Raw genomic sequence first — 26750 nt, forward strand, 5'->3', positions numbered from 1 at the left:
AGAATGAGATCAAGTACAAATAATAAACCAAAGTATAAGACAACGAAATCAAATTTGATATAAAGTAACGAGACTTAAATATACATATGATATGACATGATTAATAGTGTTTTTCGATATGTATCAAATCGATACTATAATCCAATCTTATATTAAATCATTCTTGTTCAATCTTATTTGAATACATGTAAAATAAGAATATAATCCAGTATCGATAATATAATCAAAATTTAAAAATATGATATTAATAAGAAGATTGCAAATAATATAACCAAAATACAAAACTTAGGTGTAATACACCTTGCAAAACTTGGGCACAATTAGGGTTGCACGAGTGGGCAAGTGGAGTCCTATCAAATAATGGTCAAGTGCACCCATATATCAAGGTGATAAAAAATAAAATAATAAAAACATGGTATCCCGATAAAATGAGCACCAATATCTTAGTGGGTGTACATATTGTCCCATCTGCATGTAAAGGGTCCGTAGGAGACTTTCAATAATGAAGGAGTACTGCCCCCCAAATTTGGTTCAGATTGGGAGGATTTTATATGTATGCATTGCCTAGTCACATGCACGTGAAAAGAGAAAATGAATGCCCTTTGAAAGGCTACCTTCCTCGTGTCCTTTCATGGCAGGGAAGGACAAATCATAAGCATATGCTTTCTTAAGCACGCGTCTGCCATTTCAAAATTTAGGTTTATCCTATAGTAAGATATGTACTTGTCAAGTAGGATTTGTGCTTTCGGGTGAGCTTCCTATGTTTGGACAATTGATGCATTTGTTGTTTATAAGCATTTTCATGTGATTTTTTTTGTAATTTTATAAGCTCCAACTTGATTATCTAACATACTGTTTGTAACAAGGAATGTCATATATTAAAAGTTCTAAGTTCTAACATTGTCCAAATACTTTCTTATCGGGTTTACTATTTATAGATTATATCAATAAAATGAAACAGTATTGTCGGGTACAATAATATCGTTCTTAAATTCATAAATGATCTATTCAAATAATAACTTTAAGAACATATTTATAAGATATAATTTCAAATGTGATAAAAGATTTAACCTACTTAGACATTTATCAATTTTCATATGAGATTATTAAAGTTCGATCTAAATTTTTATATAAAAGTCAAATATCATATATTTAAATGTAATGTCATTATTTTGAAATTCAAGGATGGATCATCCAAATGATAAATCTTAGAACAAGTTTATAAAGTATGATATTGAACGTCATAAAAAAGTTTGATCTATTCTTATTAAATACTAATTACTTTTTAAATAAAAATAAAATTTTCAACGCAAATTTACTAGATACAATATTGAATATCATAAAAGTTTGGAATATCTTCTACACACCAATTAAATTTTAGATAAGAACAAATCATTCAAAATATCATCATATATATATTAAGGATAATGTACAAGTATTTGGAATCCAACATTTTCCAATTTGTCCAGCCGGGAAAATTTAAAAAAATAATTATTTATGATAACATATGATAATTTTAGTAAAAAAAAAAAATATATATAAAATAAATTTAAAATCAATAAATTATTTTTATATTTTATTTTAAACTCATTTAACTTATTTAATTCTTTCTTATAAAAATTAAACAATTTTTAAATATTAATTATATTTGACTTTCCTTAATAGTTTTAGTGGTATAGTGAAATATAAAAAAAATAATTTTCTTTTAATATTTTTTTTCGTTACATATCAATATAAAAAAATAATAATAATAAAAAATTAATGCTGTTATCGTTATCCTTCACAGCCTTTATGCTTCCTCTAGTGCATCATGCACATATATCGACTACTCCATGCCTTTTATCACTACCCATTCAAAATGCTGCCGATTTGGACTCACATTCTTACAGCCATAATGGCGGGCACAAACCGAAGATGCTGTCCTGATTTTCCATCTGTGGCTGATTTGAGACTTTGTTTGTTTTGTAGGAAAATAAAACCAGGAAAACAAAATGAGTTTATAATGAATGAGAGGCTGCCTATGAGCCTATCACTTAGAAATAAAGATACTAAACTCCATTCTCTACGGAAAAAAAATTAAAATTAACTTAGCATTACATCACTGCAACGACAAAGCCTGAACCCTTCAATAATTCCTCTAATTGCCTTCCAGCCCCGAAGTGATGATGATTATGATTTGAGGATAAGGATACGATAACTCCCAAATTACTGGCTGACACCACACCCCATAAACCCGAGACTGAAGAGTACTGAAAATACTATTCAGGAGCTTGTCTTCTCTGTGGACAACAGGTCCAATCATACTTTTCAAGAAACCCATGTCTCTTTATTAAGGTGATAATGCCAACTTTTCTATTTTTTGATAGGTATAGCAAGTGCAGAGAAAAAGTAGAGGGAAAATGACCCAACTATACTTTTGTAAAACTTCGAGTATTGGAGATTGAAATGTGTCAAGAAGTCAGAACCTCTCCGAGCAAAGAGGAAATTTTATATGTAAAGTATGTATATTGATTTATTCTTGATGGATTCATGGTAATCCACAGATAGTTAATATTTTATCAAGAATATTGCGCCATGCATGAGCTCACCTCACGTAACCAATTAAAGGAATCACACCCACATTAAAAGTGGAGCCAGCAGTGTATCTTTTGAAAATATTTTAAAAAAAATCGTTACATGAAAAATAATTTTAAAATTATGAGACTTTACAAAAATCACAATTAATAGTATTATTTGTTTTTGATTGAATATAAAAAATTAAAATATTTGATTTTTTATCTAATTAAAAATAACTCGTTGATTTTAACTAATATAGCTGACTTAATTTATTGATAATAAATTTAGATTGATATTGATATATTATTTTTAATTAAATAAAAAAAATAAAATATTCATTCAACTTCATTCTGTCATTAATTATGTTATATTCATTTTTTATTTCATTTCAATCTTCTCCGTACACGTGGATCCCAGTTGCCATCAAACTATTAATGTTCACCTATGACAATTGACTTCTCATAGTATTCAATGCATATTAAATAATATCTTTTTAAAAAATTTAAAGTTTTGGTAACCTACTATACATTTGAAAATGGCAAACTAGGGTAAGTCTAAAATAAAGGATTTTTCTGATAAATTTATAGTTTTTGTAATAAAATGTTTGGGGTCCCAAAGTAATTTAGGATACATAACACTTAAAAATATTATTTTTTAAGTATATCATAATATACTGTGGCAGAACACCCTTATCCCAATCTTATCATATTTATTTAAAATAATTTTCATTTTTGACCTATTAAAAATAAATTTAATATTTTTAAAAATATTTTAATTATATTAAAATAAAATTTCTTTTACAAATAATTAAAATGTTATGATTTTTTATAACTAATTTTAAAAAAATAAAAAATATATATATTTCTTAACATTAATTTTATATATAATCAAAATGGGTTGGAATAAGGTAATATTTGAATGGGAGAATTACCCGATAGGCTAAAAAAAAAATTATCGAGAAGAGTTGGTAGATTTGATAATTCTTCTGAAGGTCTAACATTTTTATTAAACCACTTTACCCTTAATTTCTCAAGTCTATTTACCAATTGAGAAGTACGTCTTCTTTCACCGACAATCAAATCAATCTATTTCATAATATTACAACCAAATAAAATTTTACAACAAATACAAAATAAACAAATGAAAATTATAATTAATTGAGACATATTTTATATAATAAAGAACAATATTTGTTAGTATATTAGATATGTTAGGGATATGTCAAAAAACACAACTGCCTAGTTTCATAAGATATTTGAAATTTTCAAAATTTTACCTTAATCGTCGTAATGTTACTATTTTTGTATTGTAATTGTGGTGTATTTTTATTGTACCTTTATATTTTTAGATTAAACAAAAATTTATAGATTTTTTTTATACATCATTGATTACCATCAACAACTTTATGTATTGAAATTACAATAGAGTATTTTTTTTGTCTTTTTATAATTTTGGTTTGCAATGATGCTTTATGATAGGAATACAACATGATAGCCTATAAGTGCTAGTTCCGTAAAAAACGAATTCAATATTTTGTTATTTTGGTATATTGTAATATTAATGTTTTTTCATTGTAACTATATTGCATTTGTATTGTACTTGTACTTTATAACTGAAGTAATCGTTATTTTACACAATCTTCAAACTATTAGGCATTCAACACATTATACCAAAATAATACTTATAAAAAATTCATAATAAAAGACAAAGTGGTCTCATATAAAAGGGATTTTAGTTTTCAATGAAAATCCAAATATGTTCATAAATACACAAACAAAGTAGTCCAAAACAAGCATGAAACATCTGAGAAATTTTTTTCTTATACCATGTCAAGCAAGTCTCAACAACAAAACTAAAATGCAAACCTTTTCAACGAAAATCAATAATAATCATATTAAACAATCAACTCGGAAAATAAATTAAAAATAAAAACACATATTCGATATGACCAAAATAATATAAAAATATTTTTTTTAAATTAAATAATATTTTACAGAAAAAAAGTAATTTATTTCTCAAAACCTCCTTCAATATTTCAGACCTACATTGTTAAAATTATTAACATTTCATTCCTTCAATCTGATTTTTAAATTATTTATTTATTTATTTGCATAAACTGACGTATTTTTGTTTTTTTTGGCATTTAAAAAAAAAAAAAAAAAGCTTTGTGGAGACGGTTTCAGATCATGACCTAAAGCCGACAAGCTGCAACTGGGTTAAAGAAGACTTTTTTTTTTTTTTTTAATTGTTGCTTTTCACTTATTAAGTTTAGTCTTAACATTTAAACAAAATAAAGTATTTGGATAAATTATTATAATTTCACCATACCCTTGGGATAACTTATTAAGGGTAGTATTGACATTTAAATAAAATAAAGTTTTTGAAGGAATTATCATAATTTTACCCTATCCTTTAAAATAATTATCAAATCTACCCATCCTTCTTGTCATATTTTTCCCTAACCTATTGTAAAAGGTAATTTTCCCTATTTGAACTACCAAGAACCAATCTTAGATTTAAAATAAAAAAAATAAAAAATCTTAAATCTATCCCTAAACTTATTTATTTAAATTTCAAATTCATTTACGACTACCCAAAAACCTAACCTCAAAATGATCCCTATAGTCTATTTTAATAATCTATTATGTTAGACCTCATGCCAGCAATACTTCTCACACCCACGCACGATCATATGTCCCTACATCAAAATGCCCTTTCCTTATATTTTACGGCTTTGTAACGACTTTTTGGAACATTGCTGAGCTCAAATGTTGGTTTGCAATTTGTTTTTGTACTAGAGAAAGCAGAAAAAAGGGGAGGAAAAGAAGAGGATCACAGTGAAAAAAAGGGAAGGAAAAGACATGATTAAGCCTAAAGGTTGATTAAAGTTGAGATGTAACGCTTCCAAATAAAGAGGAAACATCTTATGAAAAGGGAATCTATCATGTTTCAATTCAAAGATCTTCAAGTATCTTAACCAAGAATGTTTGCTATGCATAACCAACACAAGTTAAAAGGTCCAATTCTCAATTTATTTATTTTTACTGTTTTAATAAAATTTAAGGAAAAATATGAGAAAAAAATAGGAAGAGAAAATAGAGAAAAATATTTTAAATTATTAGATTATTTTTATAAAACTTAAAAGGAGAATAGGAGGAGAAGAGAATAGAAAAATGAAAATAATAATAATAATAATAAATTATTATTTTTTGTACTCCTTTAAATTCATTTTATTCTTTTTTTTAATACAAAAATTAAATATTTAAAAATATGAAAGTTTGGTAATCCAAATTATTTTTTGTCAAACCTGAAAAACTTATTGTAAGATGATGTATAGTTTTTAAGGTTATGTTATTTAATCATTCACAATTATTGCAACTCTCCCTTTTCCAGTTTTTGAAATAATTGATCTTTTTGTCCATGGTTTTTTTTATTTATGATTATGTAAATTTCATATATATTTTTTAAATATCTCACTAATTTGTATTATTATTATTTTTATTTATTTTTTTCGTAGTAAAATTTTTTGTAGCCTTCGAGAATCATTAGTAAGTCGGGGAATGAAATAATTAGTGCGGCAACTACAACAAGTGTGTAAATAAAAAGACATATAAGGGCACTTTCGTTCAAAAAATTAGTTTAGTATGAGGACTGAGGCGGTCAACAGGCAGAAGGGTTAGAAACTTGTGAAGGCGTGGGCGAGTCAGGTGGCCGCCAATCCTCGGCACGCTCCAAACACGTGCCCCTCCAAATGCCACAAAATTCAAGCTTTGGATACTATCTGTCTTTTTCTTGTCAATTCCTAAACAACTCTGATTTCGACTCTTATTATGCTTCTCTTCAATGTTATGATGATATCAATAAACCCTAATTTATTGTTTTTTTTCTTCTGGAAATTTATAATACAGTTTTCATTTTTAAATTCAAAAATAAATATTTAAAATAATTTGAGATAGTAATGGGTGTTTGTTTAGTGAACCTTTTCGGTATGTTGAAATATTTGTTAACAATTAAATTTAAATATTAAAATTTATTTAAAAGAGAGTTGATAAAATGGGTTGGAACAATTTTTTTTAATAGGTATTATTAAATTTTTTTTTTTTATGTAATTAGTATGAATCTCCATTTATCGGTTTGTCCATTATTATTATAAACGATTCTATTATTATTTTTAAATGTTTATATTTTTAGAGTGGGAAAATAAAGTTATTTTATGTTTTACATGTGCAGGAGTGGAAAAATAAAATTATAAGGGTCTGAAAATCGTTTGACTTTTTTGAACTCCCCTACGCTTAAACTAACAAAGCGTGAAAATTAAGTTAAAATGAAAAAATTACATAACATAAAAAATTATGATTTAATATTTATTATTTAATGACTTAAGTTAATTTTAAATTAAATTATATTTAAATTATTAATTTAAAATTTATTATTTAATTTTTACTTTAAATATTAAAATTGTTTTATAAAATGAACTTAAAATTTATTCTAAAACCAAATTGATATGTTTATTCTCATAAATCATAATTAGGTTAAAACAGATCAAGTAACGGTGAAGGTTATAAGTAATAAAGGAGATCATTGAGGTAATTATGAAAAATGAGAGTAAAAAGGTAAATCGAACGTGTGAACTTAAAAATAAGTTAATTGATTTTATTTATTTCTTAAAATCATTTTTTACTTTAAGTCATACCATTAAATTATTTTATTAAATATACTTAATTTACTTAATAACTTAAATTAAATTATTAAATCATTTTAAGTTATTAAATTGATTTACCAAATATATATTTAGATGTTGTTTGTTTTTTTGTAACTTTTTACTAAAAGTAACTTACTCTCATATATTTGTTTTTTTTTTATTTTTTATTTATTATTTATTTCTTAATTTTTTTAATTGAATAAAAAAGCTAAAATATTAAATTTTTTTTCTAAATGTTAAAAATAATCTATAGATTTTTTTTTTTTACTTTTTAATAATTAATAGAAATAAAATATTAAAAAATAAATAACTTAACACTTAATATTATTAAACACTATTTAATTTTAAATTATATTTAAAATTAAGTAAAAAATAAATAAATACAAATTTAAGTTCCTTATTTAATATTATTTTCCTTTACCCAATAAGGAATCCAAATTTTTACTCGTAACTTTTCAGAAGGTTTATACATATAGACAAATGTTAAAGAAAAATATTTTATCCTTATCCTTACTTTTCCAAATCCATAATTATGATGAGTGCAACCTTGTTTACAGTTGTGCCAAAAGAATGAAACCCTCTGTCCACATGCGTTTGGCCAGTAATTGATTCATTTTTCACTATATACATCATAATTTTATTTTATTTTCCTTGATTAATCTATCAAATTTCAAATTCGTCTCAAATTGATGTTTCCACGAGAATTCGATGAAAGTGTAAAGGGCATGGTGTTTTTTTCTTTTTCTTTTTTTCTACTAGAAATTAAAAAAATTGTACAGTGAAAAAAAAAGTGTTGGAAGAAGGGATAAGTGATGGAAGATTGTAAATCATATTTAAAGGTCATCCAATATTTCTAGTTTTCCTCCTGACTGTGAATTCCACCACATTCCTCACTCATCTTATCCCTTTCCATTTTTATCTATTCGATTCATACCTACGAGGACCATTTATGGGGAAGGCGGAAAATGCAAAAAAAAATTGACAGGTAAGGATAAGGTCAGTACATAGTTACATACCAACCCAATGTCACGTGCCACCGATGTGTTTCCAGTGGCACCCTCGAATCACGTGACTCACATAAAGCCAATGAGATTATGAGAGCCATTGCTGAGATCGGATATCCTGCGTGGCTGTTTTTAGCTACGTGGCTGCCAGACAAACTATAAAAGGTTCTTTCCAGTTTTCCGACCCTACTAGTTATCGAGCCCAGTAAAACTTCCCCCTCCTTCTCCGTTGAAACAAATTAAACAATAGCTCTGGGGAGAGAGAGAGCGGACTCAGCGGAGAACACGACAACAGAGAGATAGAGAGAATCAGAGAATTCTAGAGAGGGAGAGAGAGAGGCTGTAAGAACGACGCCATTGACGAACAGCGACAGGGAGAGGGACGCCAGAAAAGAAAAGTAGAGAAAGAAAAAGAAAGTTCTGGGGAGAGAAAGTTTGAGAGAGAGTCGTAGAGAGAGTTTTAGATAGTTTTTTCTTTCTTTTATTTTCGAATTTGGACAATCAAGGGTTTTGATGAGATGGCAACGCCACTAACGGGCGTTGCAGTGTTTTCAAGCCACGTGAATTCGTCGTCTTCGTCTTCCTCCTCCAAGTCTTGCTCGAACAATTCTGAGCTGAAATCCCCTATTCTAATCTTCTCGTTCTTCCACAAAGCAATACGTGTGGAGCTCGATGCGCTTCACCAATCCGCCATGGCGTTTGCCACTGGACAGCGGGCAGATATTCGTCCCTTGTTCAAGCGCTACCACTTCTTGAGATCAATCTATAAGCACCACTGCAATGCGGAGGATGAGGTCTGCTTTCCTTAATTATATTCATATTTATTTGTTTTAGTCGTTTGCTTTAGGTTCGTTTGGTTTCAGAGAAATTTAGGGAAAAATCAGTGGAATTGAAATTTTCAATGTCAAGTATTTCATTATTTAAGTCTGAGACAACTGATAGATCCACTCAGCTTCCAAATACAACTATTTGGCTCCGTTGAATTTGGAAATGAAAACTATAGTGAACTTAAGATTTCAAATTTTTCTTTCTTAACCGAAGATTGTGCTGTTATTGCTCATGTTTTGATTGTTGTTTGCTTTTGAAGTTTGACTTGCGCATTTAATGCTTATTTAATGCTTGAATGCTTCTCATCGGTGCCTTCTCTGGTAAGAATTTTTTGTTTTTTTTTTCAGTTGTCAAGAAAATTATCAAAGGAACAAAGAAAAGCTATCGTTCCATCAATTTATTGTATTGTCATTGTGTTTCATTCTGGTTTCGCTTGGATGATGAAAAAGGATGAGGAAAAGGAAGAAAAGAAAGGTAAGAAAGAGTTAAGGAAACAAAAAATTACCGTGAGCTCAATAAATTTATCTCAATCTTTCACAACTTTTATCCTCTTTTGTATTGAGGTCCTTGAGACTGGCTCAAGTTAAGAGGTGTTGGAGTAGGCATTAGGGAGGTTCTTGGTTCCATCCCTGAAATAGTGAGAAAAAAATCTATCAAAAGGACAAAAGCCCTAGTAAGGGAGAGTTTGAAATGTTTTTTTTAAACAAACTTTATTACGTTATATGTTGCTTTATATTTTTCATAGGAACCAAAATAAGAGGATTTAAAATTTCCTTTCTATTTTTTTTTCTTTCTCAAGTACTTTCCGAGATGCAATTGAGACATTCTTGATCCAACACTTTGCTATGTCTATTTTGGTTTCTTAGAAAGCTGAGGAAAGGAACACATCATTTGTTTTGCGGAAAACAATATGAAAAAATATGGAATTTCTTTTACTTTGTTTGTTGAGTTTGTGCATCATCAAGCTTGTGAAATTACTAAACTATTTCATTAAAAAAATTTACACAACATTTTGAAGAAGCCATGTTCCAAAAACCAGAAAAAAAAGAGTAATCCTTTTCCTTCATTTTGAAGAAGTGCATAACTGTTAGGTCTGTCATATAAAATACAGCATAGTTTTACGCACTCATCATAGTAACATTTTTAATCAATCTGCCACTACACATCAAGTAGTACAGGGTGCTAACAAACATAGATTTGAGCTTTAAGGTGCACTGCTTCTCCCTATCAACTGCCGTGTGCCTTATGAAATGAGCCAGAGCAAAAATAGAGAAACCACCCTCCAAATTCCTTATTTCTTCCTTTTTCACAAATATCCCATACTTCTCTGCTAGTATTTTACCTTCTCTGGTTTACTCAAGTATCAGTCTAGAATCTTTTTGTGGTGTTGTCCCAACTATCACAAGAAGGGAAAAGAAGTACTTAACACGTTCACTACCCTTTTCTGATCCCTTCCCAAAGACCAATCCCATTGGCATCCAAATTATTTTCTTCCTTCCCACTCCCCCTCTATTCTACCATGTTTACTCCCCATTCTTCCTATCGACAAATTGTCTCTTTCTAAAGCAGCAAACCTTCACAAGTTCTGGCATAAGACAAAAGGATACCAAAGCACAAGCCTCCATTCTTCTTAAGTTTATGTAGTGACTCCCACTTGACAAGTTGCAACTTTGTCTTTATGATGTTATAGATTATATCCTAGATGAATCATTGGAAACTTCTCTCAAGTGAGTTTATGGGTTCAAGGTTCTGTCACACGAGAATCAAGTCTGGCAATTATTATTGGCTAACCATTGTTGGACATAATTTTTCTTTAGATAATTTGAAATTCTCTCAAGTTAGTTCAAGGACTCAAGGTTCTGTGGCACGAGAATCAAGTCTTGTAATTAGTAATGGCTAACAAGTGCAGAATTATGTTTCATAAGGGAAGGAGGAGCTAATATAGAAGATTGCTATAATTAATGCAAGGCATGATTATGCTTGAGAAGGATTTCTTGCCCTTTTGTTAGGTGCCTATTAATATATTCTCTCTTTGCCCATCAAAAGAAAAAAAATGCTTGAGAAGGATTTCTTATCCTTCTTTCTTCTGTATAGTTTCCTACGACTACTACTTTTTGTGTCGTTGGTCTGACTACTTCCTCCTAAATATGTTGCTACATTGGTATTGATGATTGGCGCACAATGAACTGTTGGGAGCAAAAGTGTGTTTTTATCTATACAAGGGTGTTATCCTATGTAGGTTTCCCTTTTTGTCTGTATGATGTAAAATTTGGCAGTATCTCATAATGGAGTTTCTTAGTTGCATACACCACATGAATATTCCACTAATAGGCATAAAAGACAAATGTTCTAATAATTTGCAATCAGAACAAACAACAACAACAACTACTACTACTAGTATAAAAGGTGGGTGTTACTCAATCTCAATGCAGGTTTCCCTCTCCGTCTCTATGATGTGAAGTATGACAATATCCCATAACGAAGTTTCCTAGCTCCACAAGTCACATGAATATTCTCATAATTGACATCTATAGAAAATGAATATCTTAATAGTTTACAATCCAAACTTATTACTACTAGTACTAGCACCACTACTTTTTTGTGTTGTTGGTGCAATTACTTTTGCCCAACCTAATATGTTGCCACATAGGTCTTGGTTATTAGGAAGAATTATATTTGCAGCAACTATGGTTGTATGTACATTTGGAATCAAAACTTCTACTATTATTTGTTGTTAGTCCAACTACTTCTAGCGAACTTAATATGTTGCCACAAAGGTCTTCGTTATTGGGAACAAATATATTGATAGCAACACAGGCATGCACTTACACATCCATCATAAACTATTGATAGCAATAGAGGAGGTTGCTGCTGAATTCAGCTTCTCTTTTTGTCTGTATGATATGACATTGACATTATCCCATAATGAAGTTTCTTAGTTGCATACACCACATGAATATTCCAATAATTAACATCTATCAAAAATAAATATCCATAATTGGCAATCAGAACTTGCAATCATAAAGTCTGGATTATTAAGCATGTGTGTGATCTGATCGTATACAACCAACATCTTCAATAATAATATTATGCTTAGTGTTTTCAGAGAGAACTCTCTCTTTAGCTCATGAGAATGCCTGGGGAGATGACTTCTGTGATAACACATGCACCAGATTTGTTTATCTTTAAATTATTTTACTGGCAAGATTTCCCTCTCTAGGTATTAAGTAAACCAAGCTTACAGAAGAGCATTAAGTGCAACAAGTATGCTGTGCATCAGGCAGTATTTATAAACAAATCAGCCATTGCTTGATGCATTTATAACTATTACTTGGTGCATCGCCTAGTTATAAACACATTAATTCTTTCAAACTGAAAATTGCCTATTTAAAAAAATAGTTGTAGATAAATCAGTGCATGAAATAAAATATTGATAGAGGAGGTATTGATTCGTGTTCCTATGATTAATTGTTGCAACTTAAGACCTTAAGATCTGAGCTATAAAATCTAAATCTTCAATGACAACCATTTTCTAATGGTTGCTGGGAAGAGTGATCTTAGGAATGTTGCTTAAGCTCTTGAGATAGTCCACAGAAGCCGATTCTTTGTTATCCAGCTAAAGTTGTTGCCTGAGATCTTTTAAGTCTCCTCTATGGTTGTCTAAAGCAGTTCATTGACCACCTATGTGTTGCCAGCTAAAACAACTCTGGCAGTATACCCTTATCCTTGGAAGTAACATTTTGAGGATTGGTGATCTGTGCTACTACATTTTAAAAGTTCTGACAGCATGATATTTTGGAACTGTAGGTCATCTTTCCAGCTCTTGATATACGTGTGAAGAATGTAGCACAAACATACTCCCTTGAACACAAGGGTGAAAGTGACCTTTTTGATCATTTATTTGAGCTGCTAAAGTTAAATATGCAAAATGATGAAAGTTTTCCACGGGAATTGGCGTCTTGTACGGGAGCCCTTCAGACATCAGTTAGTCAGCACATGTCCAAGGAAGAGGAGCAGGTATTTTTTATTTAACCTTAGTAATATTCTCAATTCATTTCGTATAGAGTAGCAGGTGATTTTTTGTTGGCTTTATTTACATTCTCAATTCATTTTATTCTATCTACTGAACTACCCGATACCATAGTGTGAAAAAATGTTCAGAACAGTAAGACATGATACATTCTTTCCCATTACCTGGCACTGGAACATGAATTTAATAGATGACACCAAAGTTATTTTAATTATGGACGATAGTCGCGATTTGTTCATTTAATATAAGTATTGTTTACTTGATGCTCATTTTTCTTAATTCTTCTTGTAGTTTTCTTTATAACTGTAGTTATTGATATATTATCTTAATGGTTAAGGGACAATGTTTTCAGTATTCTACTTATTTGCTATAATTTCTGTAGCAGCACTTGACAGTGAATTTTTATGCAAAGAGCTCCATTAGTTATGGCTAGATCCACTAGTTTTCTAATAATTGATACCGATTCTAGTGTTTTTGATTATGGGCACTTCAGTTTTTGTCCTACTTAATAAGCACTAATATTTTACTCAAATTCATTCTCGAACTTAGCTAATGTCTCATTCTCAACATTTTTAGCTGACCCTGAGATTTGCAAATTTGTGATTATTATAGTCTTCATTTGGTGCACCTGCATGCAAGATAGACTAATTTCAAATAAAAAAAGTACAGAATTTTGGAAAAGATTTCCGAAGCTTATACAGGGACCTTCTGATATGTAGTACACATTGCTTCCAGTTGGATGGTTAGTGTTGGTTTTCAGCTGATGTTGGTTAAATATAGATAGAGGTTATCAGTGCCCCATTTGAGACAGCTTCTTGATTGTATAACAGTTCTTTCTATTTGTTAAAAGTGCTTTATAGTGTGTTTGATTACAACTGAAGTATTTTAAGTCAGAAGAGGATTGAGGCCTAAAAGAAGAGATTCCAAGCAGTTTCAGAATTTAAAATCCTTTTAAGTGCTTGTATGCAAGAAGACACATAACATATGCATATGGACATACTCATGTATGCATGCATGATTTAATTTGTGAGGTAGCATGCTTGGAGGCTGCATTAGCACACACACTTAACAGTCAGGTGCAAGTGGTTTAAGTACATGTGTGCTAGAAGACACATAACACATGCATGTGGGCATACTCATGTATGCATGCATGATTTAAATTGTGAGGTAGCATGCTTGGAGGTTGAATTAGCATGCACACTTAACAGTCAGGTGCAAGTGGTTTAAGTACATGTGTGCAAGAAGACACATGACATATGCATGTGGACATACTCATGTATGCATGCATGATTTAATTTGTGAGGTAGCATGCTTGGAGACCAAACTAGCATGCACACTTTACAGTCAGGACTGGCTGGACATGTTAATGTTATGTGTCAGACACAAACTAAGTATGATCAAATATTTAATTTATGATATGTCACTGACAAATGGCAGTTACAGTGGAGGCATGCAATGTACATGTTGGAACACAGCAAAATTTTGTTAAGATAATGCAGGAGTGCAATTTGTGAAGAAAAGGCATGATGAGAATTTTCTATAAAAAAAATATCAAATGAGTTGCCTGTTTTCTAAAAATATAATTAGCAAAGCCATGAGAGTTTTAATTATGGACGTGGAGTGTGAAGACTTTACATAACTACACATAAAAATATTTGACTGCAACTATCTTTTGCTGTGTCGTTACCTATATGTTGGGAATTTATTATGCTCCTTGTTTATGTAGAATTGAATATGAGTTTGATTTCAGTGTCCATGCTACTTAGTCAGAGAAAGGAAATAATGTAGTTTTTCTTTCTATTGTAGATATGTTAGTCTTAGATTTTGCTACATCTATATACCAACAGTAAACATAAAAAAATTAAATCCCAAAATTATGGAAATTGTCTAGACTTATTTATTTTGACAATTTTTTTAATGGTTAATGTTTTTTTTCTCTTTGTTTTTTGCTGTTATATGGAACTAAACCTGGAACTTCCCATCCCCATTCTAATCCCTTGCCACTTGTGCTATGCCTCAAAGGCTAAACAGATTTATTTTGACATCAAAAGGAAAATATTTGAATCGTACTGGTTTCTTTTTGGGTATGACAGGTCTTCCCTTTGCTTACAGAGAAGTTCTCAGTTGAAGAGCAGGCATCATTAGTTTGGCAGTTTTTTTGCAGCATTCCTGTGAATATGATGGCAAAGTTCCTTCCATGGCTTTCATCCTCTATTTCACCTGATGAATATCAGGATATGCTGAAGTGCTTATACAAGATAGTCCCAGAAGAGAAACTTTTTCGACAGGTAAGGGTTTATTTTGAGCATTGAATCCTTCTCGGGTGTGTTTCTCTGAATACATGAGGCTAATTGCAGCTTTTGTAATTGAAGGTTATTTTCACCTGGATAGAAGCGCGAAACTGGGCTAACACAGTTGAAAATTGTACTGATGATCCTCAGCTCCAGTGTTGTAAAGGTTCTAGTACTGGCACATTTATCCAACAGATGGACAAAATAAATTGTGCATGTGAGTCCTCCAACGTTGGGAAAAGGAAATATTTGGAGTCTAGTGATGTTTTTGATACCGGTGGGATACATCCAATAAATGAGATATTGCATTGGCATAATGCTATTAGAAGAGAGTTGAGAGCTATATCTGAGGAGGCTAGGAAGATACAACGTTCAGGAAATTTTACTAATTTATCATCCTTCAACGAGAGGTTGCATTTTATTGCTGAAGTTTGCATCTTTCACAGGTATAATTTTTTTTCTTATTCTTTTTCTTCTTTTGCTTTATGGTGAGCTTGTTGATCAGTGATTTGGTTACTTCTCTATGGACTATTTAATTTCACTTTCCTCTTAACTATCAGATCTTTCATATATAAAAATGTTGAAGGATTCCTTACCCTTACTATTGTGAAAGCCTTTTCTGCCAATTTGATTGGTCTAGTGTAATATTTCCTTTGACTTTTCTCATTTCTATTTTAATTTAAACAACTTATTATTTCTGCCCCATATATAGAGGCACAGGTGTACACACATAAAGGAAAAGAATATTCATCCTTTGGTGCTATAGTAACCAATTTTTTCACATGGAATCCTAAAACCAGAAATGAGGGAGGAAAAAAATGAAACCTCTGTTGACCCTTAATCTCACTAGAAAATTGATTCGCTTCTTTTGGTTGACACTGGGTGTGTGAATTAATGATTCCAATCCCTTCATAAGGAATCCTATCTATGCTTACTGACCTTTCAACTGCTGTAGAGCTTCTAGGACTTGTTCACATTATCACCATGTGATCTTGTACAGTGCTAATGTTTCCATCCTTGATTGTATCTTTTCTTTTCTTTTTTCCTATAGTTTCCTTCCCCTGCCACAAAGAAAGATTACCAGCATAATAGTAGAGATCACTATGTTGTTACTTAAATAAATTCCTTTGTTTCTTTTCTCTTAGTTTAATCAATTTGAGCAACTCTTTTATGCTTGCAGCATTGCTGAAGATAAGGTAATATTCCCTGCAGTAGATGGAGAACTCTCCTTTTTCCAAGGGCATGCTGAAGAAGATAGTAAATTCAATGAGATTAGGTGCTTGATTGAAAATATTCAAAGTGCAGGAGCAAATTCTACATCAGCTGCTGAATTTTATGGGGAGTTATGCTCACATGCTGACAAAATAATGGAAACTATAAAGAGACATTTCGACAATGAAGAAGTCCAGGTGTGCTTTCTTGTTGACACAAGTATGTTCCTGGGGATGTTTGGTAGCTGGTGTCAAGTAATGCAGCAAACAGAAAAAAAAAAAAAATCATGTCCTCTTTGCATTTTAAATGGAAATAAACCTTTTATTTGAGTTAAGCAGTGAGATATCTTATGGAGGGATTATGCAAGATGGACAAGTGATCTGATGTTATCTTCCTGCTCAAGGAAAGATGGTGTTAGAAGCTTTACAATTACTCCCTCCACTGATTGATAAGTGTTGCTTAACTTGAGACCTATGTCACCAAACATTCCCTTCACTCTATGGAATTCATCTACTGAGGTCCCTGCATGTCTAGGTTCTTCCACTTGCTCGGAAGCATTTTAGCTTCAAAAGGCAGCGGGAACTTTTGTATCAAAGCTTGTGCATGATGCCATTGAGATTGATTGAGCGTGTTTTGCCATGGCTGGTAGGATCATTAACTGATGATGAAGCCAAGAACTTTCTTAAAAATATGCATTTAGCAGGTTATATTTCCATTCACTATATTGTTTATAATATGTAGACAGATTATACACAAGTACAAAGCTACACCGAATATGCTGCATGTCTAACTTATGTGTTTCCTGTGATTCAGCTCCAGCATCAGATACTGCTCTAGTAACACTTTTTTCTGGTTGGGCTTGCAAAGCTCGTGCAAAGGGTGTATGTTTGTCCTCAAGTGCAATTGGTTGCTGTCCTGCAAAAGAAATCACTGATATTGAAGAAGATTTTGTTCGACCACAATGTGGATGCACTTCTAACTTGTCTCCTAGAGAACACCCAGTATTTGTTCAAATAGATGGGAACAGAAGACCGGTCAAACGGAATTCATCAGTACCGTGCAAAAATGACCAAGCAACGGATTCTTCAGAGATGATAAGTGCTGATGAACTGTCTTCTAGTAATTGGTCTTGTTGTGTCCCAGATTTAGGTGTAAACGGTAATAATCTGGGATTGGGTTGTCTTTCTACGGTGAAATTTTTGCGTCCCTTGTCGTTCAGTTCTTCTGCTCCTTCTCTTAACTCCAGTCTCTTTATCTGGGAAACAGATAGTAGCTCTTCTCATATTGGGTGCACAGAGCGGCCAATTGATACCATATTTAAATTTCATAAAGCCATTAGCAAAGACTTGGAGTATTTGGATGTTGAATCGGGAAAGCTTATTGATTGTGATGAGACATTCCTTCAGCAGTTCATTGGAAGATTCCGTTTATTGTGGGGCTTATACAGGGCTCATAGTAATGCAGAGGATGAAATAGTTTTTCCAGCATTGGAATCCAAAGAGGCACTTCACAATGTAAGTCACTCATACATGCTTGACCACAAGCAGGAGGAAAATTTATTTGAAGATATTGCTTCTGTCCTTTCTGAGCTTTCACTCCTTCATGAAGACCTGAAAAGAGCCAGTATGACAGAGAATCTAAACAGGAGTCATGATGGCAAGCATCTGAGAAAGTACATTGAATTGGCTACAAAACTTCAAGGCATGTGCAAATCTATAAGAGTCACACTGGATCAGCATATTTTCAGGGAAGAACTTGAGCTGTGGCCACTGTTTGGCCAACATTTTTCTGTGGAGGAACAGGACAAAATTGTTGGCCGCATTATTGGGACTACAGGAGCTGAAGTCCTCCAATCAATGTTACCATGGGTGACTTCTGCACTTACTCAGGATGAGCAGAATAAAATGATGGACACATGGAAGCAGGCAACTAAGAACACAATGTTCAACGAGTGGCTCAATGAATGCTGGAAAGGAACTCCAGTGTCACCTTTAAAGACTGAAACATTGGAAAGTAGCATTCCTGAAAAAGGTTTGTGCTTTGATTTCTGTCTTGTTTTCTGGAGAGAGTAATGGAGCAGTTTGTATAGGGCAGAATTTTTCTAATGCATTTCATGTCCAGGTATCTATTCCCAAGAAAACTTGGATGAGAATGATCAGATGTTCAAGCCAGGGTGGAAAGATATTTTTCGTATGAATCAAAGTGAGCTTGAATCAGAGATCAGAAAGGTTTATCGGGACTCAACTCTTGATCCAAGGCGAAAAGCATATCTTGTTCAAAATCTTATGACTAGGTTGGTTCAAATATGACAATCTTTCATCTTTATGAAAATGTTTTATTCATTAATAGTGCCACGTAATTGATGAGTAAATGGTTTATTTTAGTCGCTGGATAGCTGCTCAACAGAAGTTGCCTCAAGAAATAATGGGGGAAAGTTCTAATGGTGAAGATATACATGGACTATCACCATCGTATCGGGATCCAGGGAAACAGGTCTTTGGGTGTGAACACTACAAAAGGAATTGCAAACTCCGTGCTGCTTGCTGTGGCAAGTTGTTCACTTGCAGATTCTGCCATGATGAAGTGAGCGATCACTCAATGGATAGGTAATTTAATTTTGTTTGTCCATGCACACATTCAGGTGAACTTCTTTTTATTTGGTCTTCACTTTGTAGAAAAGCAACATCAGAAATGATGTGCATGCGCTGCCTGAAGATTCAAGCAGTTGGACCAATCTGCAAGACACCTTCATGCAATGGACTTTCAATGGCCAAGTACTATTGCAGTATATGTAAATTTTTTGATGATGAAAGGTACGCAATTTATTTTTCGAGGTTATTTTTTTTTTCTAAATTCTATTATCAACATCAATAGATTTGACAGATATGCATTCCAAAGAATTCTAAGCACTATCTGGAGGAATTTATTCCTCTACTCAAAATTGTATATGATGTTTTTTTTTAACCTTATTTTCTTTTTAATGCGTTATTAGGAGGATGCCAGTTTCGAATTTTGTAAGCTCTATACTGTATATGGATAACATAGGGAACCTGAAAAGGCACTGATCAAAGCATACTGATCAAATGTCAAACCTGTATCTTCTTATCTGTATGATTAATGATTTTTTCCAAACAGCCCCATTGGTGTTTATGATAGGCCCCATTTTAATAAAAATATTTTTGTTTTTTTCATTGATTTGACAATCATTTGAGTGGATAAGAGCATCAAGGCTTGTCCATCTCTGATACCTGGCTTGAACTCTGATGAAGTAGTGTGAGGATATACTTCTGAAAAGAATGTAACTGCAATTAGTGCAAAATTTTACAGTGTCCTGAACCAAGATGAGCCGCTACCAGTGTCTATATAGTCACTTTAACTGCCAGTGTAGTCAATGTCATTGCTTAGTTATCATTGTCATGACTATGATGCTAGCACAGCCACACAATGACAAAGGTTTTCCTTTACTTTCACTAATTGACTATAATAATCCTGAATATAGTTGACTAGTAGCTACTCCAGTAGTCAATGTAGTTACTTTAAGTTTCAGCCTGCATTTTCAAATCTGTGTTAACAATTCCTAACTCACCATCAGTGATTTTGGTTATAATGAAAAGAGTGACTTCAACTTCAGCATTTCATATGTTATCATTGTGAAGACTATGATGATGGCACAGCCACACAATGATAAAGGTTTTCCTTTACTTTCGCTAATTAAATATGATAATCCTGAATATAATTGACCACATTTTTTTTCTGCTCTAAAATGTGTTTTGGAGAAGTAATGCCTATCTTTTTCTGATCGGAAGCAAGATATAATTAGTGAAGGAAAAAGTACAAGAGAAGGATGAGAGGTCCTCCCCTCTTACTACAAAAACCACACAAAAGACTAAACACCTCCACTATACAAGGTTGAAATATGCATAATATCTGATGAGGAAATTCAAAAATCATCTGCTTGATATGATGTGGAATATTAACTAGTGTATCTTTTATATCTAGCCTTGTAAAAGTTGTCATTGGTTATTCTTTTGTGATGCTTGTAAACAATTCCTTGACTTTATTATTTTCTTACTTACAGGACCGTATATCATTGTCCATTTTGCAATTTATGTCGCCTTGGGAAGGGTCTTGGAATTGACTATTTTCATTGCATGACATGCAATTGTTGCCTGGGGATGAAGTTAGTGAACCACAAGTGTCTGGAGAAAGGTTTAGAAACAAATTGTCCTATTTGCTGTGATTTCTTGTTCACATCAAGTGCTGCAGTCAGAGCTCTACCCTGTGGCCATTTCATGCATTCAGCTTGCTTTCAGGTTTTTATTAATTAATTAATTTATTCCTTATTTTTTCCCGTGTTTGTTTTCATTCCATGTATTTCTCCCTCACACTTATTTCATCTTTGATTTCAAAAAGTAGATTTTATTGAAGTGCTTGAACTCAATCTCACACCCACTTCTGTCAAAAACTTTTAATAACCGGATTCCCCAGTTGAGAGTAATGTTGGAAGTATTACCTAAATTCCTCTGACTAAATATGATATTCTTTCATGTACAATAATATGCATCAATGGTATGTATCACATTTTTATCGTATCTTACAATTGTATATGTACCTGTTACACTGTAAATGATACATGATATGTAGGATAAATGCACAACTGAGTATTCTTACTAGTTTGTAAGAAGAACAGTTTTGAAAATTCTCCTCAAAAAGTTATTGAACTATTGTTTAGAAGTTCCTTTAAGACAAAATAGAAGTTCAAAAACTCTTATTTGTTTTCTTTTGCAAAATTGGTTATATATTACTTTCTGTTTCATTCTTTCAATAGATATGTTGTATGTGTATGTCAATCTTTATATATCTGTCTCCAAGATGTAAATGTATCCTATGATGCATCTCACAGGAATCGATTAAGCACTCCATATTTCAATTGACAACTCCACTTACTCATTTTTTTTTCCTGGTTCTGTTAGGCATACACTTGCAGTCACTACACCTGTCCTATTTGTAGCAAATCCTTGGGAGATATGGCGGTAAGAGGACTTTTCCTCCTTTTGACTACATTAATGGTAGAGGTGTAATTGCCTAACCAGATATCCTATGACTGCTAGTTAATTATGTTCCCTTTGGACAGTAAAATCTCTGGTTTAAATTTTTTATTTAGATAATGAGCTAGGATGAAAAGGGGAATAAAGAAAAATGAACAAGGAGCTTTCCCTGCTAATGTTGCTTCACTCCTCTCTCCCTCTTTGCCAATCCTCAGAATCAAAATGATTTATTGGCTCTCACAATTTGTTATTGGTATATTTACATTGTTAACTGCCTAAATCTGCTTTTGAGCTGGGTGACTGGTTGTGTTGGCATTATTAAACTGGATGCTTTCATGGTTTTATGAATTCATGATCCATCTAATATTCGAGAAAGTGGATCCTGGAGATTGTATGATAAAAAAGCGATGGAGATTAGCTTCCATTGGAATGATGCTTCTAGGGAATTGTGCTAGGCACTCATCCATAGTCTTTGTTGCAAATTATTGAATGTTACATCATACACTATTCCTATTTCTACTAGAATGATACATGTTCTCATGCAGTAGTATAAATACATTTCTTTAATTGACTCCTTTGGGAGAAGATAGAGCTCTAATTTTAATTGCTTTCCTTTTGTTTTGTGTTTGATTGATAATAGGGGAACTTTAAGTATTTATTTGTTCTATCATTGCATTTTTTTCCCCATGAAATCTAGAAATGAGGGAAAGGTGCAATTAGAGATGGATGCACTTTCCAAAACATAGAGGTGACACCAATTGAAGACAGGATGAGGAAATTTGTTTAAGATGGGTCTAATAAAAGAGTAGTTGGACAACCAATCTTCCTAAAAGATTAAACTATTATGATTTGAACCTACAATGTATATCATACTCTCTAACACCGTAGCTCATGAGGTGCTCCATATCTGTACGTGGAAAGACACACAAGCTTGTAGATAAACAAATCACAAGTTGCCTTCTTTGGACTTGTACATGAACTCAATAAATTGGAGAAATAAACATGTGGTAAGGTTTGAATTCATGACCTGCTTCTAAATAAGGTTTTGAAGCCATGTTGAACAATTGGTTTTCCTAAAAGTTTAAGCTGTTAAGATTAGGTTCATAATGTATATCATGCTCTATAACAAAAGATATTAATTTAGGTGGTTCCATCATGTGTAAAGAAGACCAAAAAATGCACCAATGAGGATAATTTGGTTCAAGTTGAATTTTGCTATAGGGATAAGCAAAAGGCCAAGATGAAAATGAATCCAAGTAGTGAGAAGCAACCCAATGGCGTGTGTTTTAGTAGAGGATATCACACCCTTGATAGAGCTGAATGATGAAAAAGGAATTCATGATTTTGACTCCTATAGTTGTGATTTAAGGTTTCGTGAGTTAACTAGAGATAGGGGTTTGAACACTTGCACACATGAAAATTTAGACAGAAAAAAAGGTAGGGAGTCGGATCATGTTAATTGCATTAAAGAGTTCTAGTAAAGGTCAATGTACTTAAGATAATGTAGAATGGTTATTTCAGTAAATTATTCAATGAAGACTATGTAGAGAACTTAGGTTAAGGAGAACTTAGCAACCCCACCAAGGATAGATTCTAGGAAAAAGGTGACTTATCTGAAGTGAAAGAAGTTTTAGAGAAGAAAATGGGAAAGTGGGCACCTCTACATTTTTGAAGAGGTAATATCCAAAGTTGCACAAGTTTCTGACTATTAGAGCATCAAGCTTATGAAGTTACATAATGAAAGTTAAACAAAGATTAGGCAATGTAGTAATTAATATGGTTTTATATGAGAAAGATTAACCATGGAAGTTATCTTCTTATAGGCAATTGAAAGAAAAGCTTTGGAGATGAGAGAAACCTTCCTTTGGTATTTAGCATATGATAGGATTGTTATGGAGGTAATGTGACATAAGTTCAGATAATGCAGTAACTATCTTCAAAATGATGGAGGAAATTCAAAAGCGTTTTGAAAATCCTTGGAGAATCTGCATGTAGTTCTTCCATACTTTGTGGTTGAAGAAGGGGATTCTTGTGTTTTACCTCTTTGATAGTTGGATCAGTTAGAGCATTCATCCCCTTGCTCCTTTGCTAGAATAGGAAGGAAATTCGAAACATGGTGCGTGGGTTGGAGGGGGGAACCACATGGCTGGTAAAGAACAGGTAATCAAAAGGCTGAATCTTTAGACAAAATCAGGTTCTCAACTACATGGGAAGAACTCAAAGGACATTAGATTACCACTTGAGGGGCCTTATCATGTTCTTTTGGGTGTACGGGGCTTTGGATTCTTTCATTTTATAGTATTAAATAGTTTGTTTCTTGTTTCTCATTTGAAGAAAACACCAAAAATTTTGAAAAAGAATAAAAAAAAAAATTGTTGAGACAGTGAGAAAAGATGTGATTATCAATGATTTAATGGAGAATATATCTCTAGATAGAGTTGACTAGCAGAAAGGGTTCATGTGGGTGATCCAAATTAGGATTCAGGTCTTGTAGAGTTGGCTTTACCAAGAAAACTTAAGATCCACTTGTTTAAAGATGTGACTGCTAAAACATTAGTCTATTTTGAAATGAAGTCCTTCAGAAACAAAAGAGCCCATAAGTTGCTAAATTTTTTGAGCCTAAAAGCACCCACCATAGCCAGGCTTGTTTTGTGTCAAATTCAATTCACTATGGTGTCTCTAGTTTGATAGATTGTAAGATTAATTTCCTCACTGGCAAGTAGTCCTTTTTTAACTCAAATATTTGGTGGGTAATAATGATTTCGTTGACCTGTTGGTAGATGGTGAGGTAAGACAATATGGTAGATGTGGCCTTATCTTTAGAAGTGTATTCAGAAATGCATGAAGCATGAACCGGAATCCTTCTTTTCTGGTTTTTCTAAAAGCATTACATGTACTCAGGTTTATTTTGGCATGCTTGATGCTTTGTTGGTCGCTGAGGAGCTTCCAGAGGAATATAGAGATCGTTGTCAGGTACCTTTTCTCTAACATTTTATTTTGGAAATGGCTGTCAAAGAGAAGCTCTTCCTCTGAGCTCGCTCTTAAGTTGAATTTTCTGTCCTAAATTTTGATACATGTGTCACATTATGTGGGGAGCTCCATGTGGGTTGCACTAGCATTTTAAGCTAAACTCTTTGAGAGCTTGGTTTTCGTGCCTCATGAAGTTTCACATTTTTCTATCTCCAAATGTAGTTGACCAGCTAGGAAGTGCTTCTAAAAGACCCTTCACTCTCTTCTCACTTTGGGACTGCCAAAAAATTGATTACCAGTTACCTGAAAAAAAATCTCCCATTCTTGAAACTAAAGGAAACGGTTTCCTCAGGCTCTATTTCTTTTTAATGGAAATAATTTAGGTGACAAAGTAGTGTTGCATATGGTTGCCTCAATAATTTAAGTCCATGTGATTGGCAGTGTAGACTGTTTGGAACAGTAGTCTTGTGGGAACAGGGACCTTATGATGCAATTGAAGTTACTGAAAAATTGGTTGGGATTTGTTTCACTGGTTCATTTGGCCTTGAGAAAGCAATGCTATCATCATAACAATTTTTACTGGAGATTACATTGCATCATTTATTCTTTCTGAGATTGATTTGTATAGAAAAAATGGAGAATTATTTGTCCATTTCCTTTGTTTCTATTTGTACTCTGATTTTATTTTCCATCTAAAGCTGTATAATATTAATATGGCAATGCAGGACATACTTTGCAACGACTGTGGTCGAAAAGGCGCATCACGCTTCCACTGGCTGTATCACAAGTGTGGTTTTTGTGGATCATACAATACCCGGGTGATAAAGACAGAGGCAACGAATTCTGATTGCCCCGCATCAAACCAATGAGAAGTGTCCAACAAAAATATTTGCACCAGTGAGCTTGTAAATACTTGTATAGTTAATTCATTTTCCCCCAAATCTTAATACTAGAATCACAAACCTGCCCATCATCACATCCAATATGCTCCAAATCTACAGCTTTCACTTTTTTACTTATCTGAATATAGAAAGAAAAGAAGCAATCCATAGAGTCTCATGTCGTGAATTACATGCATGACTTTTTTAAACAGTCCGTCCTCGGCCAAGTTCTCACCTCATCTTTATAAAAAGCTTGCATACCGTTTGACAATAGTTGTCTTGTCTCTGTAGGCAGATTTTCTTTGAATTTTGTTCGTTACTTTGTATCGGTTTGAGGTTTTTTTCTTTTTTTTTGGCTTGGACGGGTCCAACCTACATTTTTTTCTCTTATGGTTGTGGCATCATTTTGTATCCTTTGTGTTTAAATAAAAATGCTGTGTATCGTTGAGTTTACATTTACAATATTAATAGAGTTAGCGCCTCTTTTTTTCCGTTTTCCTTGTGTAATTCTTTGGGCTTCAGTCTCTAAAATGGTGCTGATGCCATATGTTTATAAATGTAAATGTGATCTCGATTTTAGTTATAACATAATAAGATTGTGTTTGGAAGCGATTCTATAAAGCATTTTTAGTATTTTTAACACTTGAATGATAAATTTTTTTAAATATTTAAAATATTTCTTAAAATTACTATCAAACGGTTTTAATATTCATATCGTTGTTTTCAATTAAAAAAAAGGTAAATTCCACTTCATCCCACATATGCTTAATTAATATAAATTTCAAATTTTATCAATTACTTTTTTTATTTTAATTTAAAAGCTTGTGAGTGAAAATAAAAATGAGAAGATATATTTGAAGTTTTTTCGTATTGATGATGATTGAGTGTATTTAGTCTAAATCCTAAGAGAGGTGAATGAGAAAAAACAGTATATAAAAAACGTACATTTGAATAGTCTTGACCACAATATCAAATGACACCATTGATCATTATCCATAGCCTTGCTACTTGCTATTTTTTCTCTTTCGGAGAAACCCTTGCTACTTGCTAATAATTCTCTTTCTACTCTAGTCTTTGATATGTTTTAGGGTTTTTGCCCTGAAAACAGTTGTCTTGAGAGAGAAGAAATGTATTGATTGCAGAAAAGTATGACTTGTTTGTTTATTCTTTTTTTTTTTAATTAAAGAATTTAATAGTTTTTAATTTATTAATTGTAAAATGGTATCTC

General features: G+C 32.4%; 1 protein-coding gene across 3 annotated transcripts; it reads left to right on the forward strand.

The window, feature by feature from the left end:
- Nucleotides 1-8444: 8444 nt before the first annotated feature.
- Nucleotides 8445-26013, forward strand: LOC100254283 (zinc finger protein BRUTUS). Of its 3 annotated transcripts, none has more exons than XM_002278669.4 (14): nt 8445-9056; nt 12898-13107; nt 15214-15408; nt 15493-15857; nt 16592-16820; nt 17158-17326; nt 17437-18654; nt 18745-18916; nt 19008-19229; nt 19299-19436; nt 20702-20936; nt 21597-21656; nt 24573-24644; nt 25367-26013. In XM_002278669.4, exons 1-14 carry the CDS (start codon nt 8781-8783, stop codon nt 25508-25510), a joined length of 3705 nt encoding a protein of 1234 aa, XP_002278705.1. In that variant the 5' UTR covers nt 8445-8780; the 3' UTR covers nt 25511-26013. The 3 variants fall into 3 exon arrangements, with proteins under 3 accessions (XP_002278705.1, XP_059590030.1, XP_019082167.1); XM_059734047.1 differs by lacking the exon at nt 8445-9056 and adding an exon at nt 9461-9564; XM_019226622.1 differs by lacking the exon at nt 8445-9056 and having other exon boundaries at nt 12999-13107; nt 15233-15408.
- Nucleotides 26014-26750: the final 737 nt, after the last annotated feature.

The sequence above is a fragment of the Vitis vinifera genome, chromosome 17, assembly GCF_030704535.1.
Source record: "Vitis vinifera cultivar Pinot Noir 40024 chromosome 17, ASM3070453v1".
Lineage (NCBI taxonomy): Eukaryota > Viridiplantae > Streptophyta > Magnoliopsida > Vitales > Vitaceae > Vitis > Vitis vinifera.

What these genes read in the sequence shown, in the direction of transcription:
- LOC100254283 (XM_002278669.4), top strand. Translation starts at nt 8,781, where the DNA reads ATGGCAACGCCACTAACGGGCGTTGCAGTGTTTTCAAGCCACGTGAAT. An exon ending in ACTGCAATGCGGAGGATGAG is followed by an intron (nt 9,057 to 12,897) that starts GTCTGCTTTCCT and finishes TTGGAACTGTAG; the next exon opens with GTCATCTTTCCAGCTCTTGA. An exon ending in AGCGATCACTCAATGGATAG is followed by an intron (nt 19,230 to 19,298) that starts GTAATTTAATTT and finishes TTCACTTTGTAG; the next exon opens with AAAAGCAACATCAGAAATGA.